Here is a 19,520-nt window from a genome sequence, read left to right as displayed (position 1 = left end):
TGTGTGGGGTCAGTTTGTGTGTCTGGGGTATGTGTGTGTTGGTGGTTGGTTGGTGAACTTCGTCCCATTCTTCCTGATGGAGAAAACTCTCTTCCTGTATCACTACCTGCCCGCCCTCTGCTACCTGTACCTGCTGAGCCCCGCCCTGCTGGAGCATGCACACACTCACCTGCTCAGGTACAGACACACACACACACAGTGTGTTCTTGTTAATTGATTATCAGTGAACTCATTAATGAGCTAACTGAGACTGAAACTGTCAGTCCCACCTGTCGTCCAGCAGCCTCCTCACTGATGGACGGACAGGTGTGTGAGACACGTTTAGAGTTTGCTCATGTCAACAGGTAGATCTTCTCAGACTAGACGTGATTGGTTGGTAGTATCACAGCTCCTTAATAAGATCTGTCTGTGTCTCTGCAGCAGCGACACACACCGGCGGGCGCTGTGTGTGTGTGTGTCAGCTCTCTTGTTGTCCGTCTTCATGTCATATTGGACCTTCTGTCCTTTGACCTACGGCAGCCCCGAGCTGTCGGCCAATCGGCTGCAAGGACTCAAGTGGAGAGACTCTTGGGACATCCTGTACCGCCGGCGGTAGATAGACACGTGACAGACAGACAGATGGAGACTTTGTGTGGGACAGGGTCTGCTCTACTCACATACTGACACTTTGTCCCGATCCCGGACCTGATGCACCTGAATGCACCACCAGGTGTGTCCTTGTGAGGAGGAGCTTCAGTGGTCTTACCACACACGCAGACGGACAGTGTGGAGGTGAAACAGCTCCAGGATCAGCTCAAAGGATAAATGCTCATTTTTTTGACGCTTTGCAGTTTGATTGACATGTGATTTCACGCGTCATTTCCTGTTCGTTTAAACCCGACCAATGACTGAAGTATGTATGTTGATGTAATTAGCATGTTGTCAAATAAAGACGTGGCACAGAAACAGACTGGAAATAAAATCCAAACGCACATTTAATGTGATGTCCAAAATGAACCTATGCTTTTATTTTGACACTTTGACACAAACTGTCCAGAAGTTTGAAGCTGAGTCAAGTCGTGGTTAATAAAGCCTCACCAGTCTACCCAGTGAGGACCCTTAGACCTGATCCAGGACCCTCGTACAGAGTCTCAGTGAAGTCCAACAGGTCAGTCACTGATTGGCTCATAAATAACAAACTGAATTTTCTTAAAGGATTCAGAAACCAGAAAACAAACAAGCTGAATCGGAGACTCTGACCTGAACGACCCAAACTAACAGTTTCCCTCCACGAGCTGTAGAAGATAAATGCTTGATGGGAAACGAGCTCACATGCTGTCGATGAAGGTCTGACCCTTCCATCATCATCATTCCACAGTGTTTGTACACATGAACGTGTCTTCACTCTGCACACATTTACATTGCCTGAAGGAAGCCGTCGCCGTTTGTTCACTTCCTGTACGGATGAGCTGTTATTTCTCATGTCAGATCATTTCAGTCAGGCACGGGTGGAGCTGGTGTTTGTGCTCCACCTGCAGGACATAATAACGTGAACATCAGCTGTGATAAAGCGCTTGTTGCCAGGCAGCAGATCGACGTCGTCTGTTTGTTAGCGTCACTGCTGCCGCCTGATTTCCGTTTGATCGATGCTTTTATTTATTTTTTTTATTTATTGTGTCTCTGCATTTCTGGCTTTTGTTTTCTCGATCGTTGTTTCTTTCACACTTTAAATGCTTACTGATACTGACGGACGGTGTTCATCACGTACTTTCATCCTCTTCATCAGCAGCAACAACACTGACGTCACTTCCGCCGCGGCAGGTCCAGTCCAGCCATCGCTGAGCTGTTCGAGTTTGATCGGCCTCCCTCCTCCGGCTGCAGTCGGCTACTTTCGTCTGTTTTCGGGTAAAACCACGGCTAATCGGGTGGTGGGCGTGTCCTGTAAGCTATCGCCCACGATTGACCCCCACGAGTCCGCAGACAAGTTGTTTGTATGATTGTGGCATTAAATCACGACCTGTCCGTTCTATGTACAACATGGCAGATGTTATTAAACCTTTTAACAAAAAGCTAACTTGTGAACTCACTTCAAACAAGCCCTGTGATTCAGCGGATCCAAACAGCGGAACGACCGGAAGTGACCTGGAGGAAGAAAATAAAGAGCGGACCGACGGAGCTGCGGTTTGTTTTGGACGTTTGTCGGGTTGTTAGTTTGATTAACAGACAGTTTGTTCCGCCGACTGACAGAAAAGTCAAAGCATAAAGTTTCTGTTTCATCTGAAACGTTTAAACTGGAACTCACTATGAACAATGACAGATCGCTTGAGAAGGTGTGCCGCCGCACAGCCTGCTGGGTAATATGTTAACGACGGAGCTACGTTGATTGGAGGTCTGTAGTGCGTGGAGGCAGAAAGATAAAAGAAATAAAGATAAAATAAAGTCAAAGAGTGGATTTACCGAAGAAACAGAGCGACGAAGAGACGGAAGCTGCTGGAGGTCAGAAAGGTTAAAGTTATCAGTGAACGTTTATGTTAGCCGCTAATGTTAGCATCCGAGACAAACCCGCCACAGAGTAACGTCCTACTGACAGTACAGCCCAGATCCTGCACTAACATCCTCAGCAACTGTAGTACTGCTGCAGTTACTCTGGTAGTATGTGCTGTACCATCAGTTTGACAGAATATCACAGTGTACTGACGGGTTTTATTAAAGGAGACCTTCAGTCAGACTTAACTAAACTGCAGGTGAACATAATGTGGTCAAACTGCATCACTTCATATCTCACATGTTCCAGTCTCTTCTCAGCTTCTGTTTTGGGTGTGTTCAGGGTGGAGGTGGGTTGAGGTGAACATGACGTTTAAAGGACCCGTCTGCTGTTATTCTACGTTTGACTTCTCATGTTCAGACTCAAACCAACAGCATGTCAGTCCGTCTTCCTGTCTGTGGCTCTCAGCTTCAAGCCCATTGGTTCCTACTGAAGATGTAAATGTTTAAAAGCACGTGACAAATGTGTAGTCTCATGTCTAAAAAGGTTCAGTAAGTGTGATGAAGCAGCTGCTTACTGTGTTTTTAATCACATTAACAGGAGGACATAGTCCATGTGTTAGGGACTATTCCCAGTGGCGGAGTGATATTGTTCATTTGATGCTTTAGTGAGTATCTGTAACTTCTTTGAAACAGGATGTGACTGTACACACCGGCTGACCTGTGTGTGTGTGTGTGTGTGTGTGTGTGTGTGTGTGTGTGTGTGTGTGTGTGTGTGTCTGTCTGTGTCTGTGTCTGTGTGCTTGTGTTACTGTGTCTGTGTGTGTGCACGTGCACAGACATGTCTGTCTCTCTGTCAGCAGAGAGGGACAGGATCCAGCGACAGGTGGAGGAGCTGCAACAGAGTCTGTCTGCAACACAGACTGAACTGGAGCTGCTGAGCAGTGAGACGGGTACCTGTCTGTCTGTTTCTCTGTCTGTCTGTCTGTCTGTTTCTCTGTCTGTCTGTCTGTCTGTCTGTCCACCTCTCTAACAGTGATCTTGTGTCTCTGGTCAGATGATGAATCGGACGATGATGACACGGAGGAGGAGGAGGAAGAAGAACAGGTAGCACACACACACACACACACACACACACACACACACACACACACACCAGTTACCACGGCAACATGTCTGCATTAACTCCAGTTTATAGTACAGTGGTTTCAGTGACATCACGACTGAATGTGTCTCATTAAAGTAAGGATCACCTGTGTCTGTTGTTCAGTCTGTAGTTCTGTCTGTGGTTCAGTCTGTGGTTCAGTCTGTAGTTCAGTCTGTGGTTCAGTCTGTAGTTCAGTCTGTGTTTCTGTCTGTGGTTCAGTCTGTAGTTCAGTCTGTGGTTCAGTCTGTAGTTCAGTCTGTGGTTCAGTCTGTAGTTCCGTCTGTAGTTCAGTCTGTGGTTCAGTCTGTAGTTCTGTCTGTAGTTCAGTCTGTGTTTCTGTCTGTGGTTCAGTCTGTAGTTCCGTCTGCGTTTCAGTCTGTGGTTCAGTCTGTAGTTCTGTCTGTAGTTCAGTCTGTGTTTCTGTCTGTGGTTCAGTCTGTAGTTCAGTCTGTGTTTCTGTCTGTGGTTCAGTCTGTAGTTCAGTCTGTGGTTCAGTCTGTAGTTCAGTCTGTGGTTCAGTCTGTAGTTCCGTCTGTAGTTCAGTCTGTGGTTCAGTCTGTAGTTCTGTCTGTAGTTCAGTCTGTGTTTCTGTCTGTGGTTCAGTCTGTAGTTCCGTCTGCGTTTCAGTCTGTGGTTCAGTCTGTAGTTCTGTCTGTAGTTCAGTCTGTGTTTCTGTCTGTGGTTCAGTCTGTAGTTCAGTCTGTGTTTCTGTCTGTGGTTCAGTCTGTAGTTCAGTCTGCGTTTCAGTCTGTGGTTCAGTCTGTAGTTCTGTCTGTAGTTCAGTCTGTGTTTCTGTCTGTGGTTCAGTCTGTAGTTCAGTCTGTGTTTCTGTCTGTGGTTCAGTCTGTAGTTCAGTCTGTGGTTCAGTCTGTGGTTCTGTCTGTAGTTCAGTCTGTAGTTCAGTATGCTGATGCTAAACAGGTGCTGTATGACACACAGCTGGGGGGCACAGGTCTTGAGCATCCTGGGGCTGATGCCATCGGGACCGGCTGCCTTTGCCCGGTGGGCTTGACTCGGCCCCCTCCTCACCTGGTCGGCAACGATGGTCAGTTGTTGAGGCGTTGTTGCTGCTCTGCAGCTGTTGGACGGGGCGGTCAGTGTGAGGCTGTGTGGTGGGATCTGTTGAAGCTCACTGGCTGTGCTGATGCTTCTGTCAGCAGTCTGACTTCTGGACTTACACGTAGTGATGGTCTTCATGCCTCTCCAGACCTCTATGGTGTCTCTCTGCAGCCTCTCCTCCAGTTTTCTCCTATAGGCCTCGTTTCTGTCCCCAGACCTGAGTAATCAGACCAGCTGTCTGTCAGTCGTTGTCCATACTGAGCGCAGCACTGACAGCGCTGTGATGCCCGACAGCTGGAGCTCAGCAGCTTTGAAATGCAACAAGCTGATTATTTATTCACATGTGTAATTATTATTATTATCATCAGAATTATTATTAGTGGGAAAAAAAATCAGTCAGAGAACACTGTGTGTGTGTGTGTGTGTGTGTGTGTGTGTGTGTGTGTGTGTGTGTGTGTTTAGTCTGCAGCAGGTCTGGTGGCTCAGAGAGAGAAGATCCAGAAGGAGATCCAGAACCTGGAGAATGTCCTGGGACCACACAGTCCCGTCTGTGTGTCAGGTACCTCTCTGCCTGCCTGTCTATCTGTCTGCCTGCTTGTCTGTCTGTCTGTGTAAACATAAACAAATGATGTGTGTCCTTTCTGTTGTTTCTGTTCAGATGATGGCAGCAGCAGCAGCAGTGAGGAGGTCAGTTACAACATCAGCTCTGCACCGTCTTTACATCAGCTACAGACGAGTCAGTGTTGATCTAACTCTGTCTGTCTGTCTGTGTTCAGGGTGAACTGGGTCTGTCTCTGTCAGTGGACTCTTGTCTTCAGATGAACCTCGTCTACCAGCAAGTGGTTCAGGAGACTCTGGACCAACTGGAGACACTACTGACACACAACCACAGACAGCAGGTCAGCACTGACACTAACCCTAACCCTATCAGGACGGTGTCATCAGCATAAAAAAAGCCGTTTGGTTCATCATACTCTTCTGCATACTAAATGGACAAATCAGGTGCCGCCTCCGTCAGTCAGAGGAGCAGGTTGTTATAAGCCGACAGAGGAATGTTTCAGAAAGCTGATTTAAACCTGAACCTGAACAGAACCTCCTCTAGAGCAGGTTAGCTGTGCAGCATCAGTTACTGTGGAGGTGAAACCAGGTTGAAGGGGAAACGTCTTCATCACACCGAGATCTCACTTCAGGCTCAACGTACCTGCTACGGCAGTGGTCTCTCTTCAGAGAACCCCCCCTCCAGTCAGTACTGATAATAAACCATTTCTGCTCTCTGTAGAAGGAGGTGGTGTCTCAGCTGTCTGGACCAATCAAAGAGTCTTCCAGGGAACAGCACCCGCCCTCCTCCTCCCAGCAGTCAATCAACATTTTCCTGGGACGCTTCCTCAAACCATATTTCAAGGACAAACTGACAGGACTGGTATGACAGACAGACAGATAGAAACATAGTCTTACTGTTGACAGCTGACCAATGGGATGCTGTGTTTGTTTGTCTCCAGGGCCCTCCAGCCAATCAGGAGACAAAGGAGAAGGCCAGCAGGATGACATGTTGTCTGGACAACCAGAAACTAAAAGTAAAACGATGTAAGAATGACAAACCAATCAAATCAGTAAATGTCACTGATGAAAAGTCTTCATTTACTGTGTGTATGTGAACGGACTGTGCGTGAAGGGGCTGTGTGTGAACGGGCTGTGTGTGAACGGGCTGTACGTGAACAGACTGTGTGTGAACGGGCTGTGTGTGAACGGACTGTGTGTGAACGGACTGTGTGTGAACGGACTGTGGGTGAACGGACTGTGTGTGAACGGACTGTGGGTGAACGGACTGTGCGTGAACGGGCTGTGGGTGAACGGACTGTGTGTGAACGGACTGTGTGTGAACGGACTGTGGGTGAACGGACTGTGTGTGAACGGACTGTACGTGAACGGACTGTGTGTGAACGGACTGTGGGTGAACGGACTGTGTGTGAACGGACTGTGCGTGAACGGACTGTGCGTGAACGGACTGTGTGTGAACGGACTGTGGGTGAACGGACTGTGGGTGAACGGACTGTACGTGAACGGACTGTGGGTGAACGGACTGTGGGTGAACGGACTGTACGTGAACGGACTGTGGGTGAACGGACTGTGGGTGAACGGACTGTGTGTGAATGGACTGTGTGTGAACGGAGACAGACATGAAGGAAAAGACCGTCACATGCATGCAGTAAAGTGGATACTGTACATATGTTCTCACAGGTACGTGCATAATACCTGCAAACATACTCCCACTGACTCATATACACAGTATGAGTACTAATGAATGAGTATCTGGTGTCTTCAGGGGAGAGCTGGCAGAAGACTCTGTTGATCCACTCAGTGGCCAGAGACGGTCTGAGGAGACTCACCCAACCCAAACTCTCCAAGTAACGTGTTCATTGTTGTTAGTAGCAGTAGCTGTAGTAGTGGTAAATGGTAGTAGTAATACGCATTGCTTCTTAATCCTACATTCCATGCCGTACTATTCTCCACGTCTGTTTTCAAAATGTTGTTTTGAAAACAGTGATATTTACTGATTTGATTGATCGACCAGCAGTCACTGCAGGTCCTGCTGTCCAGGTTCACGGTGTGATGAACATGTGAATTCAGAGGTCATGAAGTGACGATAAACAGGCTGAAGTGTTCATCGTCAGTAGAAAACGATGCTGATGGAGGGGTTTTCATTCTGAATTTGGACTGTGAACAGACTGCAGAGACTCAGGATGGAACTCTTAAAAGCAGCAGCCGTTAAACTGACTTCGGATCAGTCTCATCATGGAGCATTTCACCAGGCCTCACTAGTTTAGGTGTTTTACTTCAGTCCAAATGTGGACATGATTTATATCAACCTGTCTGTCTGCCCGTCTGTCTGTATCTGTCTCTCTCATCCAGGGTGGACTACCTGAGTCAGAAGCTGTTGTCAGCCGAGGAGACGGACAGGCAGCAGCTCAGACAGCAGATAGACAGTCTGGAGAGAGAGATCGACCTGCTCAGGTGAGTCTGACTGAAGCTGGACTTCGACCAGTTTCAGCATCTCCTCTTCAAAGAGCTGATTGAGGGTTTGGAGCTGGTTCGGGTCAGAACCAGGTTTAGGGGCCACAGTATCAGGTTTAGGTCTCAGATTGACTTCAGTGAGAGGAATGTGTGAGCGGTTACTTGTGACTCATTCTCTGTCTCTGATTGGTCAGAGGGAAGAAGGAGGAGGAGCTGATCGGTGATCGATACGAAGAACACGATTGGCAGAAAATCTCCAATGTTGATGTGAGTGAAAAATCAACCAATCACATGAGGCCGACTGAGCGACATCATGTCAAAGACAACACAATGACCTCCTGCTGCTCCTCTCCTCCTCTCTCCTCCTCAGTTTGAAGGAACGAGGGATGCGGAGGACATCCGCGGTTTCTGGCAGAACTTCCTCCACCCGGCCATTAATAAGACTCGGTGGAGTCAGGAGGAGGTGCAGAAGCTGAAGGAGGTCAGCAGGAGACATGGAGAGAGAGACTGGGAGACCATTGCTACAGAGCTGGGGGTGAGGAGGAGTGTTGCCTCCTGTCTGTCTCTCATGTCTGTCTTTCTTCCTTTCTTCCACTCGTCTGTCTGTCCTCCTGTTTCTCGTCTCTTTATGACCTGTCTGTGTCACATCTCTAACCTGTCTGTCTCTGATGTGTCTGTCTCACCGGTCTATCTTTCAATGGCTTGTCTCCCTCTCATCCGTCTCTCTCCACCCGTGTCTCTCAGACGGGGAGGACGGCCTTCTTGTGTCTTCAGACGTTCCAGCGTTTCGTCTCTGACTCGCTGAGACGCAGCAGCTGGACTCCAGCTGAAGACGCTCTGCTCAGGGAGCTGGTGCACAAGATGAGGATCGGAAACTTCATCCCCTACACGCAGAGTAATGACATCACACGCTGACATCACGTCTCAATGTGATGTGTTATGTCGCTGGTCTACATGAGTCAGGGTCATAAAGATGTCACAGTGTATCTCAGAGGGTGGGGTCTGTGGACGGGCCTTATTTTGTGCTGTCCACCTGCGTCTCTTTCAGTGAGTTATTTCATGGACGGTCGTGACCCTGCCCAGCTGATCTACAGGTGGAACCAGGTGTTGGACCCGAGCCTGAAGAAAGGTCTGTGGACCCAAGAGGAGGACCAGGTAGGCTGGGGACAAGCTTATACACCCTGCTGTGAGAGTACTACTACTACTACTACTACTGCTGACAGTACTACTACTACTACTACTACTACTAATAATAATAATAATAATACTACTGACAGTACCACTGCCAGTGTTACTACCACTGTGGACAGTTAGTGATGACCTGGACAGCTGGTTGACGAGCGCAAGCTAACAATTGTCGCACAGGTAACGTCCAGGTAGTCTCATTCCCAGGTAGCCAGCTGTCTCTTTGTCTCTTACTCTGTCTGTCTGTCTCTCTGTCTCTCACTCTGACTCTCTCTCTGTTTGTCTCTCTCTGTCTCTCACTCTGTCTCTCTCTGTCTCTGTCTGTCTGTCTCTCTGTCTCTCACTCTGACTCTCTCTCTGTTTGTCTCTCTCTGTCTCTCACTCTGTCTCTCTCTGTCTCTGTCTGTCTGTCTCTCTGTCTCTCACTCTGACTCTCTCTCTGTTTGTCTCTCTCTGTCTCTCACTCTGTCTCTCTCTGTCTCTGTCTGTCTGTCTCTCTGTCTCTCACTCTGACTCTCTCTCTGTTTGTCTCTCTCTGTCTCTCACTCTGTCTCTCTCTGTCTCTGTCTGTCTGTCTCTCTGTCTCTCACTCTGACTCTCTGTCTGTCTGTTTGTCTCTCTCTGTCTGTCTCTCTGTCTCTCTGTCTGTCTCTCAGCTGCTGCTGCGGGCGGTGTCTTCTCATGGAGAGAAGAACTGGTGGAAGATCAGGTTGGAGGTTCCTGGACGCACTGACAGCGCCTGCAGAGACAGGTGAGAGCTGATTGGATGATGGACAGGAAGTGGAGTCAGCTGTCACCTGATGTACAGACTGTACAGATGTAAAGCTGTTGTTTCCTCTCACACAGTGGTGGGAGTACTCAGATCTTTACTTCAGTTAAAGTGGTATTACCAGTGTAGAAGTACTGCAGTTCATCACACAGAATGACCCATTTCCGAGTAATACGTGTAATATTATTGGATTGGACTTATTGATCGTTGCCCAGCTTATAAATGTGGAGCTAATTTTAACGACTTATACACTGACGGATATCTTATGAATGTCCCCTGGAGATCGATAACGTTTCATCCTAATCTGTTGTAATACATTGTCATCTATTAGTTGATTCTATTTTTATTGATTATTTATTTTATTATTCATCTAAATCTGCAAAGTAACTAAAGTTATCAGATGAACATAGTAAAGTAAAAGTACAGTGTTTGCCTCTGAGATGGAAGTACTCAAGTACAGTTACCTCAAAACTGCACTTAAGTATGGTGCCTGAGTAAATGTACTTTGTTACTTTGTTGAAACGTCTTGTGTCTTCTCTTCAGTTTGTGTCCAGAGGAACACATTAAGTCTGACAGATGTTTGTCTCTGTCTCTGTCTCTGTCATCCTAAAGTTCCAAAAGTATGTGGACACCCCTGTGTAACAAACAAGAGCATCAGAGAATCAGAACAGAGGTCATTTTAACAGCATGTGACTGTGTGTGTGTGTGTGTGTGTGTGTGTGTGTGTGTGTGTGTGTGCAGGTATTATGACTGTCTGAAGGCAGACACAAAGAGAGGACCGTTTGACAAACAGGAGAAAGAGCTGCTGCTGCAGCTGGTGGAGAAACATGGAGTCGGTGGGTCACATGGTGTCAAATCAGCTGTCACTCATCAATTAATTCAGTGATCAGTGTTATCAGTGTTAATTCTGGACAGAAACTTCTGTTTGTGTGTCTGAACTCATCAAAGATCATCTGTGTGGGAAGAAGCTCCACTCTGTGGTCTCAACTTCCAACAGAGTGAGACATCTTAGCTATAGATGATCTCCAGTCAGTTTCACGAGTCACATTCTGCAGTTCATCTTTTGTGTGTGTGTGTGTGTGTGTGTGTGTGTGTGTGTGAGTTAGGTCGCTGGGCGAGGATCGCTGCTGAGATTCCTCATCGTACTGATGCTCAGTGTCTTCGAGAATGGAGGAAACTGAGCAGATCAGCTCTACCACCTGCTCAGGTATACTCACCTGTTGAACAAAGATGTATGTGTCGTGTCACTAAAGGTTCGATCTCTGCAAATGGAAACACCAGAATTATTTCTAAACAAGCATGTTTTATTATATCTCAGCATCCACCGTATTTTCTCAAATAATATAAAAAGCATTGTCTCAAATAATGGCCGGGGCACCACACATAAATAAAGGCCAACCCCAAATGCAGGCTGGGGACTCCTGATGCCACCTCAGCCTGGATCACTCATCTTAAATGTTATTGTCCTATTTCAGTCACTGTATGCGTGTGTGTGTGTGTGTGTGTGTGTGTGTGTGTGTGTGTGTGTGTGTGTGTGTGTGTGAAGTAACATACATGTGTCACAAGATTGCAGTAGCTACTAGAACCTCATGGGAACTGTGAACCCTGACTGTGAATTTTTCACAACACATTCCTGCAAATGTTTCACAATAGAAGCCATGTTAGGAAATTGAAGGACTCATAATAATAATAATAATAATAATAATAATAATAATAATAATAATAATAATAATAATAATAATAATAATAATAATAATACATTGTTCTTATATTTTTATATTAACGCTGTTCAGGGTACTCAAAGACACTTCACAAAAATAAATAAAAATAATGAAATAAGGAGAAAAAGAATAAACAGGATGAGTCGATGAGACTGTCAGAAGGAACGCAGTGTTGAACAGGTGGTTCTAGAGCAATTTTTAAAAAAAAAGGAGAGTGAGGAGGAATCTCTGAAGGCCTTAGGAAGTGAGTTCCAGGGGGTAGGAGCAGTGATGGAGAATGCCCTGTCACCCCAGGATTTGTATTTGGTCCTCATTGGGGGGCAGCAGGAGGTCAGCATCAGCGGAGTGGAGTGTGTGGGTGGAGGAGCTCGGTCAGGTAGGGTGGGGCCTGGTTATTGAGGGCTTTGTAGGTCATGAGGAGGATTTTAAAATGGATTCTTTGGGGGATGGGAAGCCAATCGAGCTTGCAGAGGACAGGGGTGATGTGGTCATGGGCCCGAGAGTGGGTGAGCAAGCGGGGGCAGAGTTTTGGATGTGTTGGAGCTTAGAGAGAATTTTTGATTTAAGATTAACCATAGAGGAGACTGTTGCAGTAGTCTAGACAGGAGGTGATGATGGCTTGCAGCTGTGGAGGAGAGGGATGGCCAGAGGCGGGCAATGTTCTTGAGGTGAAAGAAAGCTGTTTTGGTGTTTCATGTGCTGGTAGAAGGAGAGGGGTTGGATCGAGGATGATGACAAGATTTCAAATGTGAGAGGAGGCGGATACTGTGGAGCCATCGATATTTGGGGTGATGTTGGGGGTGGATTTAGAGAGTGCTTTTGGTCCAGTAATGATGATTTCTGATTTGTCAATCAAGAGGGCTACATACAAATATACTTCTCAGACAGAATACACAGACTCAGACAGAAATAAACTTTTGCCTCTAATCTAAGCCTGTTCCGAATAAAGGCCTGATACCCTCTGTAGCTTAGGTAAATAAAGGCCCCGTCACTATTTGAGAATTTGTGGTTTATCTATGTAAGTAAAGCGATAGGGTTCAGATATGAGTTGACTCTTAAGGGCCATAGATTCACTCTTGGGCGAGTTTATTTTGTGTCCAGAAAATCTACAATATTCAGAAAATAATGTGGGTTCAACTATCAGTCCCGTAGCTGCGGTTAATGGTTCACTGGCCAATGTACATATAAAAAGACCTTACTAGGCAACCCTGTCTCGCCCAATACCACCGACATTCAAGACATCAGAAGGCAAACTGGTTCATGACAACTGACTCTTTCTCACTCTCTTTGTCAACAGAAAGATAACCAAGCTAAAAAAACACCAAGGCACAAAGCAGCAAAGAAGGTTGCCCCCGGCCAAAGGAGAATCAGGATGAGACGACTGATGAAATTCAAGGAGGAGGAAGAGGAGCAGGAGGAGGAGGAGGAGACCGGGGAGGAGGAGGAGATGGTGGTGGAGTACATGGACAGTGATGAAGAGGAGAAGAAGAATAGGAAGAAAATGAAGGACATCGTGGACATAGTAAGGACTGAGGAGGTGGAGAAGGAAGAGGAAGAGAAAGAATACACCTTCCCCCCCATGGAGGAATGGACGCCAGCAGAAAAAGCAGAATGTTTCTCCTTCCTGAGCTTTCGACTGGTTGAGTTACCTTCCTCTGGAGATACCCACAATGGGAAACGTGTCCGGTCAACCATCCTGGGCCAATTTGGACGCTCTGTGATCATCGGACCACCTCCCAGAGAGCTGCGGCGGGAGAAGCACCACAGCAGCAGCGCTATGATGATGGTGTCGCCAGACCAGCTCCGAGCCCACCTACACCACCAGGCACACAAGTTCAACAACCTGAACTCTGGCCCCCGAGGGAGGGTCCAGTCTGGCAAACAGAAACGCCTGAGGCGAGTGACCGACATGGGGCTGGGCTGTGAGCTACAGGCTGCTGTGACGCCATGGATCGGCAACTTGTTGATCCCTGCAAAAACTAGACTTACAGTAGCAGATATCATGAGGGAGCAAGGTGAGAAGACTCAGCATTCCTCGACTGCCATCTTCCTGCTCCTCCTCCAGACCATGAATGTAGACTCTGTAGGCTGTAAGGAGGTGATAGAGCAGAGGAGGAACAGAGTGGCAGTACTGACACCATCTCCAGTCCCTTCCTCCGTCCGGACAAACACCATTGCAAGAACCCTGCAGGAATTAGATCTCCAGCACAAACTGATCTCGAACCAGCTTCAGGCACTGCAGCAACAAGAGAAACAGAAACAGCAACAGCTGCTGCTCAAACAGCAATTACGACCACAGCAACCTCCTCTTCCTCACCCCCCCCAAGTGCCCTCTCGGAATGACCCTGGCACCCTTCTTCGGATGCCTTCTAACATGCCTCCTCAGATGTCTCCCTCATCATTTCCTTTGGCTGTCTTCATTTCCCATCCTGTCACACAACCTCACCCTACTTTCATCCAACTCATGCCTCCCTTTTCCCTGACCACACTCCCTCCTCCTGCAGTGGTAGTCACCTCTCCCTTACCTGCTCCTCATAGAGTGAATGTACCTCCTGTCTCTGTTGTCCCAGTGCCCTTGAACACCACATCTGCCTGCTCTGCATCTTTCCGCCAACAAACTGAACCTTTGATTCAAAACCCCCTGCTCTCTTCACCTAACCAGCATGTCTCTAATGGTTCTACACTGCCCAGTCAGCACACTGTTCCTTCCAACTCCAGGCAGGAATGTCCTGCCCCGAGTCTGTCAAGCTCCATCTTGAATCCGCTAGAAGGGATGGGGCAACAGTTGACAGAGGATCAACAGTCTGTTTGCAGCAGTCAGACTGGGGTGGATTTGGACGGGGAAGGTGTGGGTGGAGCATGTACAGGTTTGGACGGGACAGGTGACAGTGTGATCGAGGAAGAAAGGAAGACTCATGCTCTGAGTCTGAAGGCCAAAGCTCGGCAGGAAGCCACTAAAGCCAGGGTAACCTCCTTTTTAGGAATTCATGTAAACAAACAGAAAAAATGACCTTTTCTATGTCCTTAAAAGGAATCTAATTAATTGTAGCTTTTTTTGGCCAGGATGTTTCAGGGCTGCGGCTTTAGGGCAGTGGGTGTGTTGGCTGGGGCGGGGGGCAAAGGGTTTGCAAACAGTAACTGACAATTCTTGCATAGTACATCTTTAATTACCTCACAGACAGCCTGGGTCCTTTGTGGTCCCTGAGGGTCTGGAGTTGCGTCTGTGTGTCCACTTGTTTGTTCTGAGCACTTCAAACTTTTTGTACTCTTAATTTGATGCGATCGGTCTGACTCGTCTTTGGTTTTCGCTCCACTTAGGCTGAAGCCAAGAAGAAAGCTGCCTCGTCTCCACCAACAAAAGCTCAGATCCAGAACGCGAACTTTCCTCAGACTGTCGTCCCTGTTCCTACTCAGCAGGTCTGCACTGCTCCTGACCAGCTGGCACCTCAGAGTCCTCAATGGACTCCTGCTGCCATCGTCTCCTCTGCTCTGACCAAAACTGAAGCTTCTTCACTTCTTTCAGCACAAGAACTTTCATCTCCTCCTCTCGGACTGGATATCCCTCCTGTCTCTGTGAGCTCGTCCCCGTTGTCCCAAAATGCTACACCTGCCCACTCCAATAGGACTGTGTCAACAATGCAAAACCACAGTGAAGTCCTGCCTACCATTCAGCACACTACCTCCTCTACTCCTGCTCCTTTCCATAATGATCATGACTACACTTTTTTAAAATTTAGCCCCACCCCCGGTCAACATGGTTCTGACTCACTTCAGCCAAGCCCCACCCCCAAACAGCAAAAGCCCAAACACTACAAGGCTGACTCCTCCCCTAACAAGTCTCCCAAAGCCCCGCCCAGAGGAAGGAAAAGAGCAAGAAAAGAGGAGCAGCCTGGTGTGACAAGCGGTCAGGATGACCAGTGTGTGGACGGGACTGGTGACGTGGTGGGCGGGACTGGTACAGGTGCGACACAGGAAGGAAAGAGAGTTCGGAAGCCAAGTCAGAAGGCCAGAGCTCTTCAGGAAGCCACTCAAGCTAAAGTAAGATCTAAGTCCGTTCCTCAGACACACTGTGTCGGAGACTTTTCCGTTCTTGTAGTGTATATCAGAGAGTGATTGGTAATTAATTAACACAGTTGAAGTGGTTTGTATGATCGCATCAATCCAAGTCTACTTCAGGCTTTATTCTATTGCATCTCGCGTTGGAAATTGTGCCATCATAAATGATGAGAAATACCAAGAGCAAAACAAGTTGTAAAAGGAGGCTGTCCTCCACAGAATTAATGAGCTCTGGTAATCAATCAACCCATTGGAACAGAATGCCACGTTACAGCCGTGTGCAGGTGTGTCAACGTGTGTGTGCTGCCTTCAGGTGTCTGCAGGGATTTCAAGAACTGAAGGAGAAACTTTTCATACAGCATAAAACAGCTGAATCAGAATCATACATATTGATCTATAGATCAAAGATGATTGATTTACAGGCGTTCCCACTTTCATCACATAAAGGTTTCAGTTTTGATGCTGATTGAAATGTATCAGCTGACTGAGGAGTGATTGATTAAAACAGCGTGTTTATGTTTAATATTTAGTTTTCTATTGATGAAGTCTTCAACGTGGCAACAGATTGACTTTGTTACAATAACATTTATTCCCAGCACAACAACTGGTTCCTCCTCTCAGTCTGACACCTTTTGTTTTTTGTATTTCCAGGATGAAGCCAAGAAGAACAGAACTTCTTCTCTCTGTAAGAAGCGCTCTCGTCCATCTGGCGGTAAACAGGAAGTTGTTGTACAGAACCACCCCGTGGTTCAGCTGCCTGAGTGTTTATGTCTGGGTCAGTCCATGTGGGTCATGACTCCTAGTGGGCTGGGTCAGCTGGCAGAAGCCCCACCTCAACCCCTGCAGCTGGCACTAGTACCGAGCCCACCCCTTCCATCTCCGACCAGGAACATTTTAAAGCATCAGTCGGCCACACCCCCTGTGCGACTCACAGCTGGCTGTCCCCGATCAGTCGTACCTCAACCCGCCACTGTGTCTGTCCCCATAAACCTTCCCAGACTGAATCAGCCACGCCCTCTTCCTGCTCCGCCCACCTGTCCCTCCAAGTCCCTTGCCCCAGCCTTCATCCTGAAACCTGTCCCAAATCCTGACTCCTCCTCCCTGTTGTGCTGCCCCCAGCCTCCCTCAAAATGCTTCCTGCCATATAAGGGCATGGGCAGAGCAGACCCTGCCACGCCCCCTCCCCTCAAGAGGGAGGCACTGCAGTTTGACCCTTCCCTGATGTTTCTGGAGTCCCAGGCGGCAGTGTGTGATTGGCTGAGCGGTCAGGGAGGAGTGGTGGTACCTGGAGCAGGTGTGGCTCTTCCTTACCTGCCACCCTTTGTCAGCAGTCTGACCACTCTCAGTGCGCTGCTCCAGGCCAAGAAGTCTCTGACCAAATCGTCCCTGCAGCTGCTGCGTCAAGGGTCCGAACCCCGTCACCCCCAAACCAAACCCAATCCTGATAGCAGCCCCAAGAGGACATCCAGTCAGCCTCCAGACCTGCCAGACTCCACCTCTGACCCCAGACCAGCTGCAGACAAACCAGGTAACACACCTGACACGTACAGAGAGGGACTTGTGATGTCCTGCAGGTGGCGCTGACTTTTTTAAAAATGGAAAGCTCTGCTCCCATGTTTGAAAAGCTTAATTTATCTATTCAAAGTGTCACGTTTAAAATACTTATCCACCAGAAAAAGTCCTTAAACCTTTAAAGACACTGGAGATTTGAGAGCCTGCTGCTCTTGTGTCAGAGGGCCTCAGTAGTTCTTGAAGGAGTCCACATTGTGTGCGAAGTGCCCCAGTTACAGTGTCGTGGTTTGACAGGTTTCTTTTCAGCTTGTTTACTGTCCCCATGTGTCAGTGTGTAGCTGATGTGGACCGACTCCATGTTGGATTTAGCACTGCTTAGTACTCAGTCCAGGTGTGTCCTCTGGTGTGTTTGTTTTTTGGCCCTGCAGCTCCCTCTGTTAGCTCCAACCTCCTGCAGGAGGAGGCAAAGGAGGTGGAACTCATGGCAGTGGTACGTCAGCTGGTGGCAGAGCGCTTCTCAGATAACCCTGCCTACCAGCTACTGAAGGCCCGCTTCCTGTCCTGCTTCACCGTCCCTGCCCTCCTGGCCACTGTGCAGCCAATCGCAAATAAGACCATGACCCACCAAGCCAGTGAGGAGGAGGAGGAGGAGGAGGAGGAGGAGGAGGGGGAGGAAGGGGAAGAAGGGGAAGAAGAAGCGGTGGTGGAGCTGAAAAAAATCCAGGAAAGAGGAAAACAGAGAAGAGCTGAGGTGAGTTCACTGCTGATAGCGCTCAAGTTCTTCATTTCCCTCTTTGTGAAGTTTTGTACTAAACCGACTTTAACTTTGGATGATCTTCACCTGATGTTCAAGACTGCTGGAGCTCCAGAGTCACTTCAGACCAGCTCCAGATTAACTCCAGATTTACTTCAGATCAGCTCCAGATTCACTTCAGATCAACTCCAGAGTCACTTCAGACCAGCTCCAGATCAACTCCAGATTAACTTCAGATTCACTTCAGATCAACTCCAGATTAACTTCAGATTCACTTCAGATCAACTCCAGATTAACTTCAGATTCACTTCAGATCAACTCCAGAGTCACCTCAGACCAGCTCCAGATTAACTCCAGATTTACTTCAGATCAGCTCCAGAGTCACTTCAGATCAACTCCAGAGTCACTTCAGACCAGCTCCAGATCAACTCCAGATTAACTTCAGATTCACTTCAGATCAACTCCAGATTCACTTCAGACCAGCTCCTGATTAACTCCAGATTCACTTCAGATCAACTCCAGATTAACTTCAGATTCACTTCAGATCAACTCCAGAGTCACCTCAGACCAGCTCCAGATCAACTCCGGATTCACTTCAGATCAGCTCCAGATTAACTCCAGATTCACTTCAGACCAGCTCCAGATTCACTTTAGATTAACTCCAGATTCACTTCAGATCAGCTCCAGATTAACTCCAGATTCACTTCAGATTAACTCCGATTCACTTCAGACCAGCTCCAGACTAACTCCAGATTCACTTCAGATCAACTCCAGAGTCACTTCATGTTCACGATGGAAAAAGAAGATGGACATTCAATACATGTCTTTACAGAGTTTCAGCTGGACCAGGAGGACTGGTCCCACAGGGAGACCTGAAGCAACACACAGACACACAGACACACACAGACAGACACACACACACACACAGACACACAGACACACACAGACACACACACACTCTCTCTCACAGGAACTAATCGATCAGTTTTTCTTTTGATTCCAGAGATCTTCACTGCTGTGTGATGAGTCAGGAGCTCCAGCCAATCACTTCACAGGAATCATGAACACCAACACACCCACCACCAACCGGACCGGACCAGACCAGACCAATAGAAACCAGACACCCAGTGTCCAGTGAACACACAGATCTGAACGCTGAGTTAAAGATAAGATTAAAAAAAAGTCAGTTTTATCGTCTCAAAGTAAAAATGATGTCTTCAGTCCAGTTTTTGTCTTCTGTGAAGTCAAAAGCTGGAGAATCTTTGAAGAGGGTGCGTTCAGAGACTCTCTGCAGTTTGACGAGTTACATGTTCTGATTCTCAAATGTGTCCTTGAATTCACCAACAAGGAAAACAGTACGTCTTAGTCTGCAGGTGAGCTTTCACAGAAACGAGGCGAAAGGAAGGAAATTAATCTGTGAATGATCCGTTGTTGGACAGCCATCAGCAGAGATTTAACAGAAAGCTCTGCGGTGTGTTCAGGAACCTCAGAGGATGTTGTAAAGTGATGACGTAGCCCTGAAATCTGTTGTTTTTTGTTATTCTTGGTTGTTGTCTTATTTACTCTTTAACATCAAGAAAGAAAAACTTCGAGCGGATTATTTTGTAATAAAGAGAAAATTCATGTGAAATGAAGCCGCTCGAGTCTGTTTGTAAGGACGACTTAGGTTTAGGCCTGGTCTGTGGGGACGCGTGGTCTGTGGGGACACTGGTCTGTGGGGACACTGGTCTGTGGGGACACTGGTCTGTGGAGACACTGTGGACTGTGGGGACGCGTGGACTGTGTGGACACCGTAGGGATGTCCTCTGGTTCATCTCTGCTCTCAGCTGTTGGATTTTGACT

The 19,520-nt window shown here is 47.7% G+C and overlaps 2 protein-coding genes across 6 annotated transcripts in view; both read left to right on the top strand.

Moving 5' to 3' along the window:
• pomt1 (protein-O-mannosyltransferase 1) overlaps window positions 1–978 on the top strand; it is a 12,521-nt gene extending 11,543 nt beyond the window's left edge. For all 5 annotated transcript variants that reach the window (XM_076731561.1, XM_076731558.1, XM_076731559.1 and 2 more), the window contains 2 exons: window positions 1–177; window positions 421–978. The exon at window positions 1–177 is cut by the window's left edge and continues 1 nt beyond it. In XM_076731561.1, the coding sequence (XP_076587676.1) occupies window positions 1–177; window positions 421–595 (352 nt within the window). In that variant the 3' untranslated portion in view covers window positions 596–978. The remainder of the gene's footprint in view (window positions 178–420) is intronic.
• A 133-nt stretch (window positions 979–1,111) lies between these two features.
• On the top strand, window positions 1,112–19,428 carry snapc4 (small nuclear RNA activating complex, polypeptide 4). The gene is made up of 22 exons (XM_076731557.1): window positions 1,112–2,475; window positions 3,303–3,416; window positions 3,521–3,570; window positions 5,132–5,228; window positions 5,328–5,356; window positions 5,446–5,568; window positions 5,949–6,089; window positions 6,169–6,253; window positions 6,993–7,074; window positions 7,580–7,681; window positions 7,876–7,948; window positions 8,052–8,216; window positions 8,426–8,576; window positions 8,730–8,836; window positions 9,523–9,617; window positions 10,377–10,471; window positions 10,742–10,842; window positions 12,654–14,321; window positions 14,675–15,394; window positions 16,064–16,940; window positions 17,353–17,675; window positions 18,682–19,428. Exons 2-22 carry the CDS (start codon window positions 3,305–3,307, stop codon window positions 18,814–18,816), a joined length of 5,331 nt encoding a protein of 1,776 aa, XP_076587672.1. The 5' UTR covers window positions 1,112–2,475; window positions 3,303–3,304; the 3' UTR covers window positions 18,817–19,428.
• Window positions 19,429–19,520: the final 92 nt, after the last annotated feature.

The sequence above is a fragment of the Chaetodon auriga genome, chromosome 5, assembly GCF_051107435.1.
Source record: "Chaetodon auriga isolate fChaAug3 chromosome 5, fChaAug3.hap1, whole genome shotgun sequence".
Lineage (NCBI taxonomy): Eukaryota > Metazoa > Chordata > Actinopteri > Chaetodontiformes > Chaetodontidae > Chaetodon > Chaetodon auriga.
This window is presented reverse-complemented; position numbering and strand designations above follow the sequence as displayed.

Excerpts from the sequence above, each read along its gene's own strand:
- snapc4 (XM_076731557.1), top strand. The coding sequence starts at position 3,305 with ATGTCTGTCTCTCTGTCAGCAGAGAGGGACAGGATCCAGCGACAGGTG. Across the intron at positions 6,090-6,168 it reads AGGACAAACTGACAGGACTG|GGCCCTCCAGCCAATCAGGA; the intron begins GTATGACAGACA and ends GTTTGTCTCCAG. Across the intron at positions 7,682-7,875 it reads AGAGAGATCGACCTGCTCAG|AGGGAAGAAGGAGGAGGAGC; the intron begins GTGAGTCTGACT and ends CTGATTGGTCAG.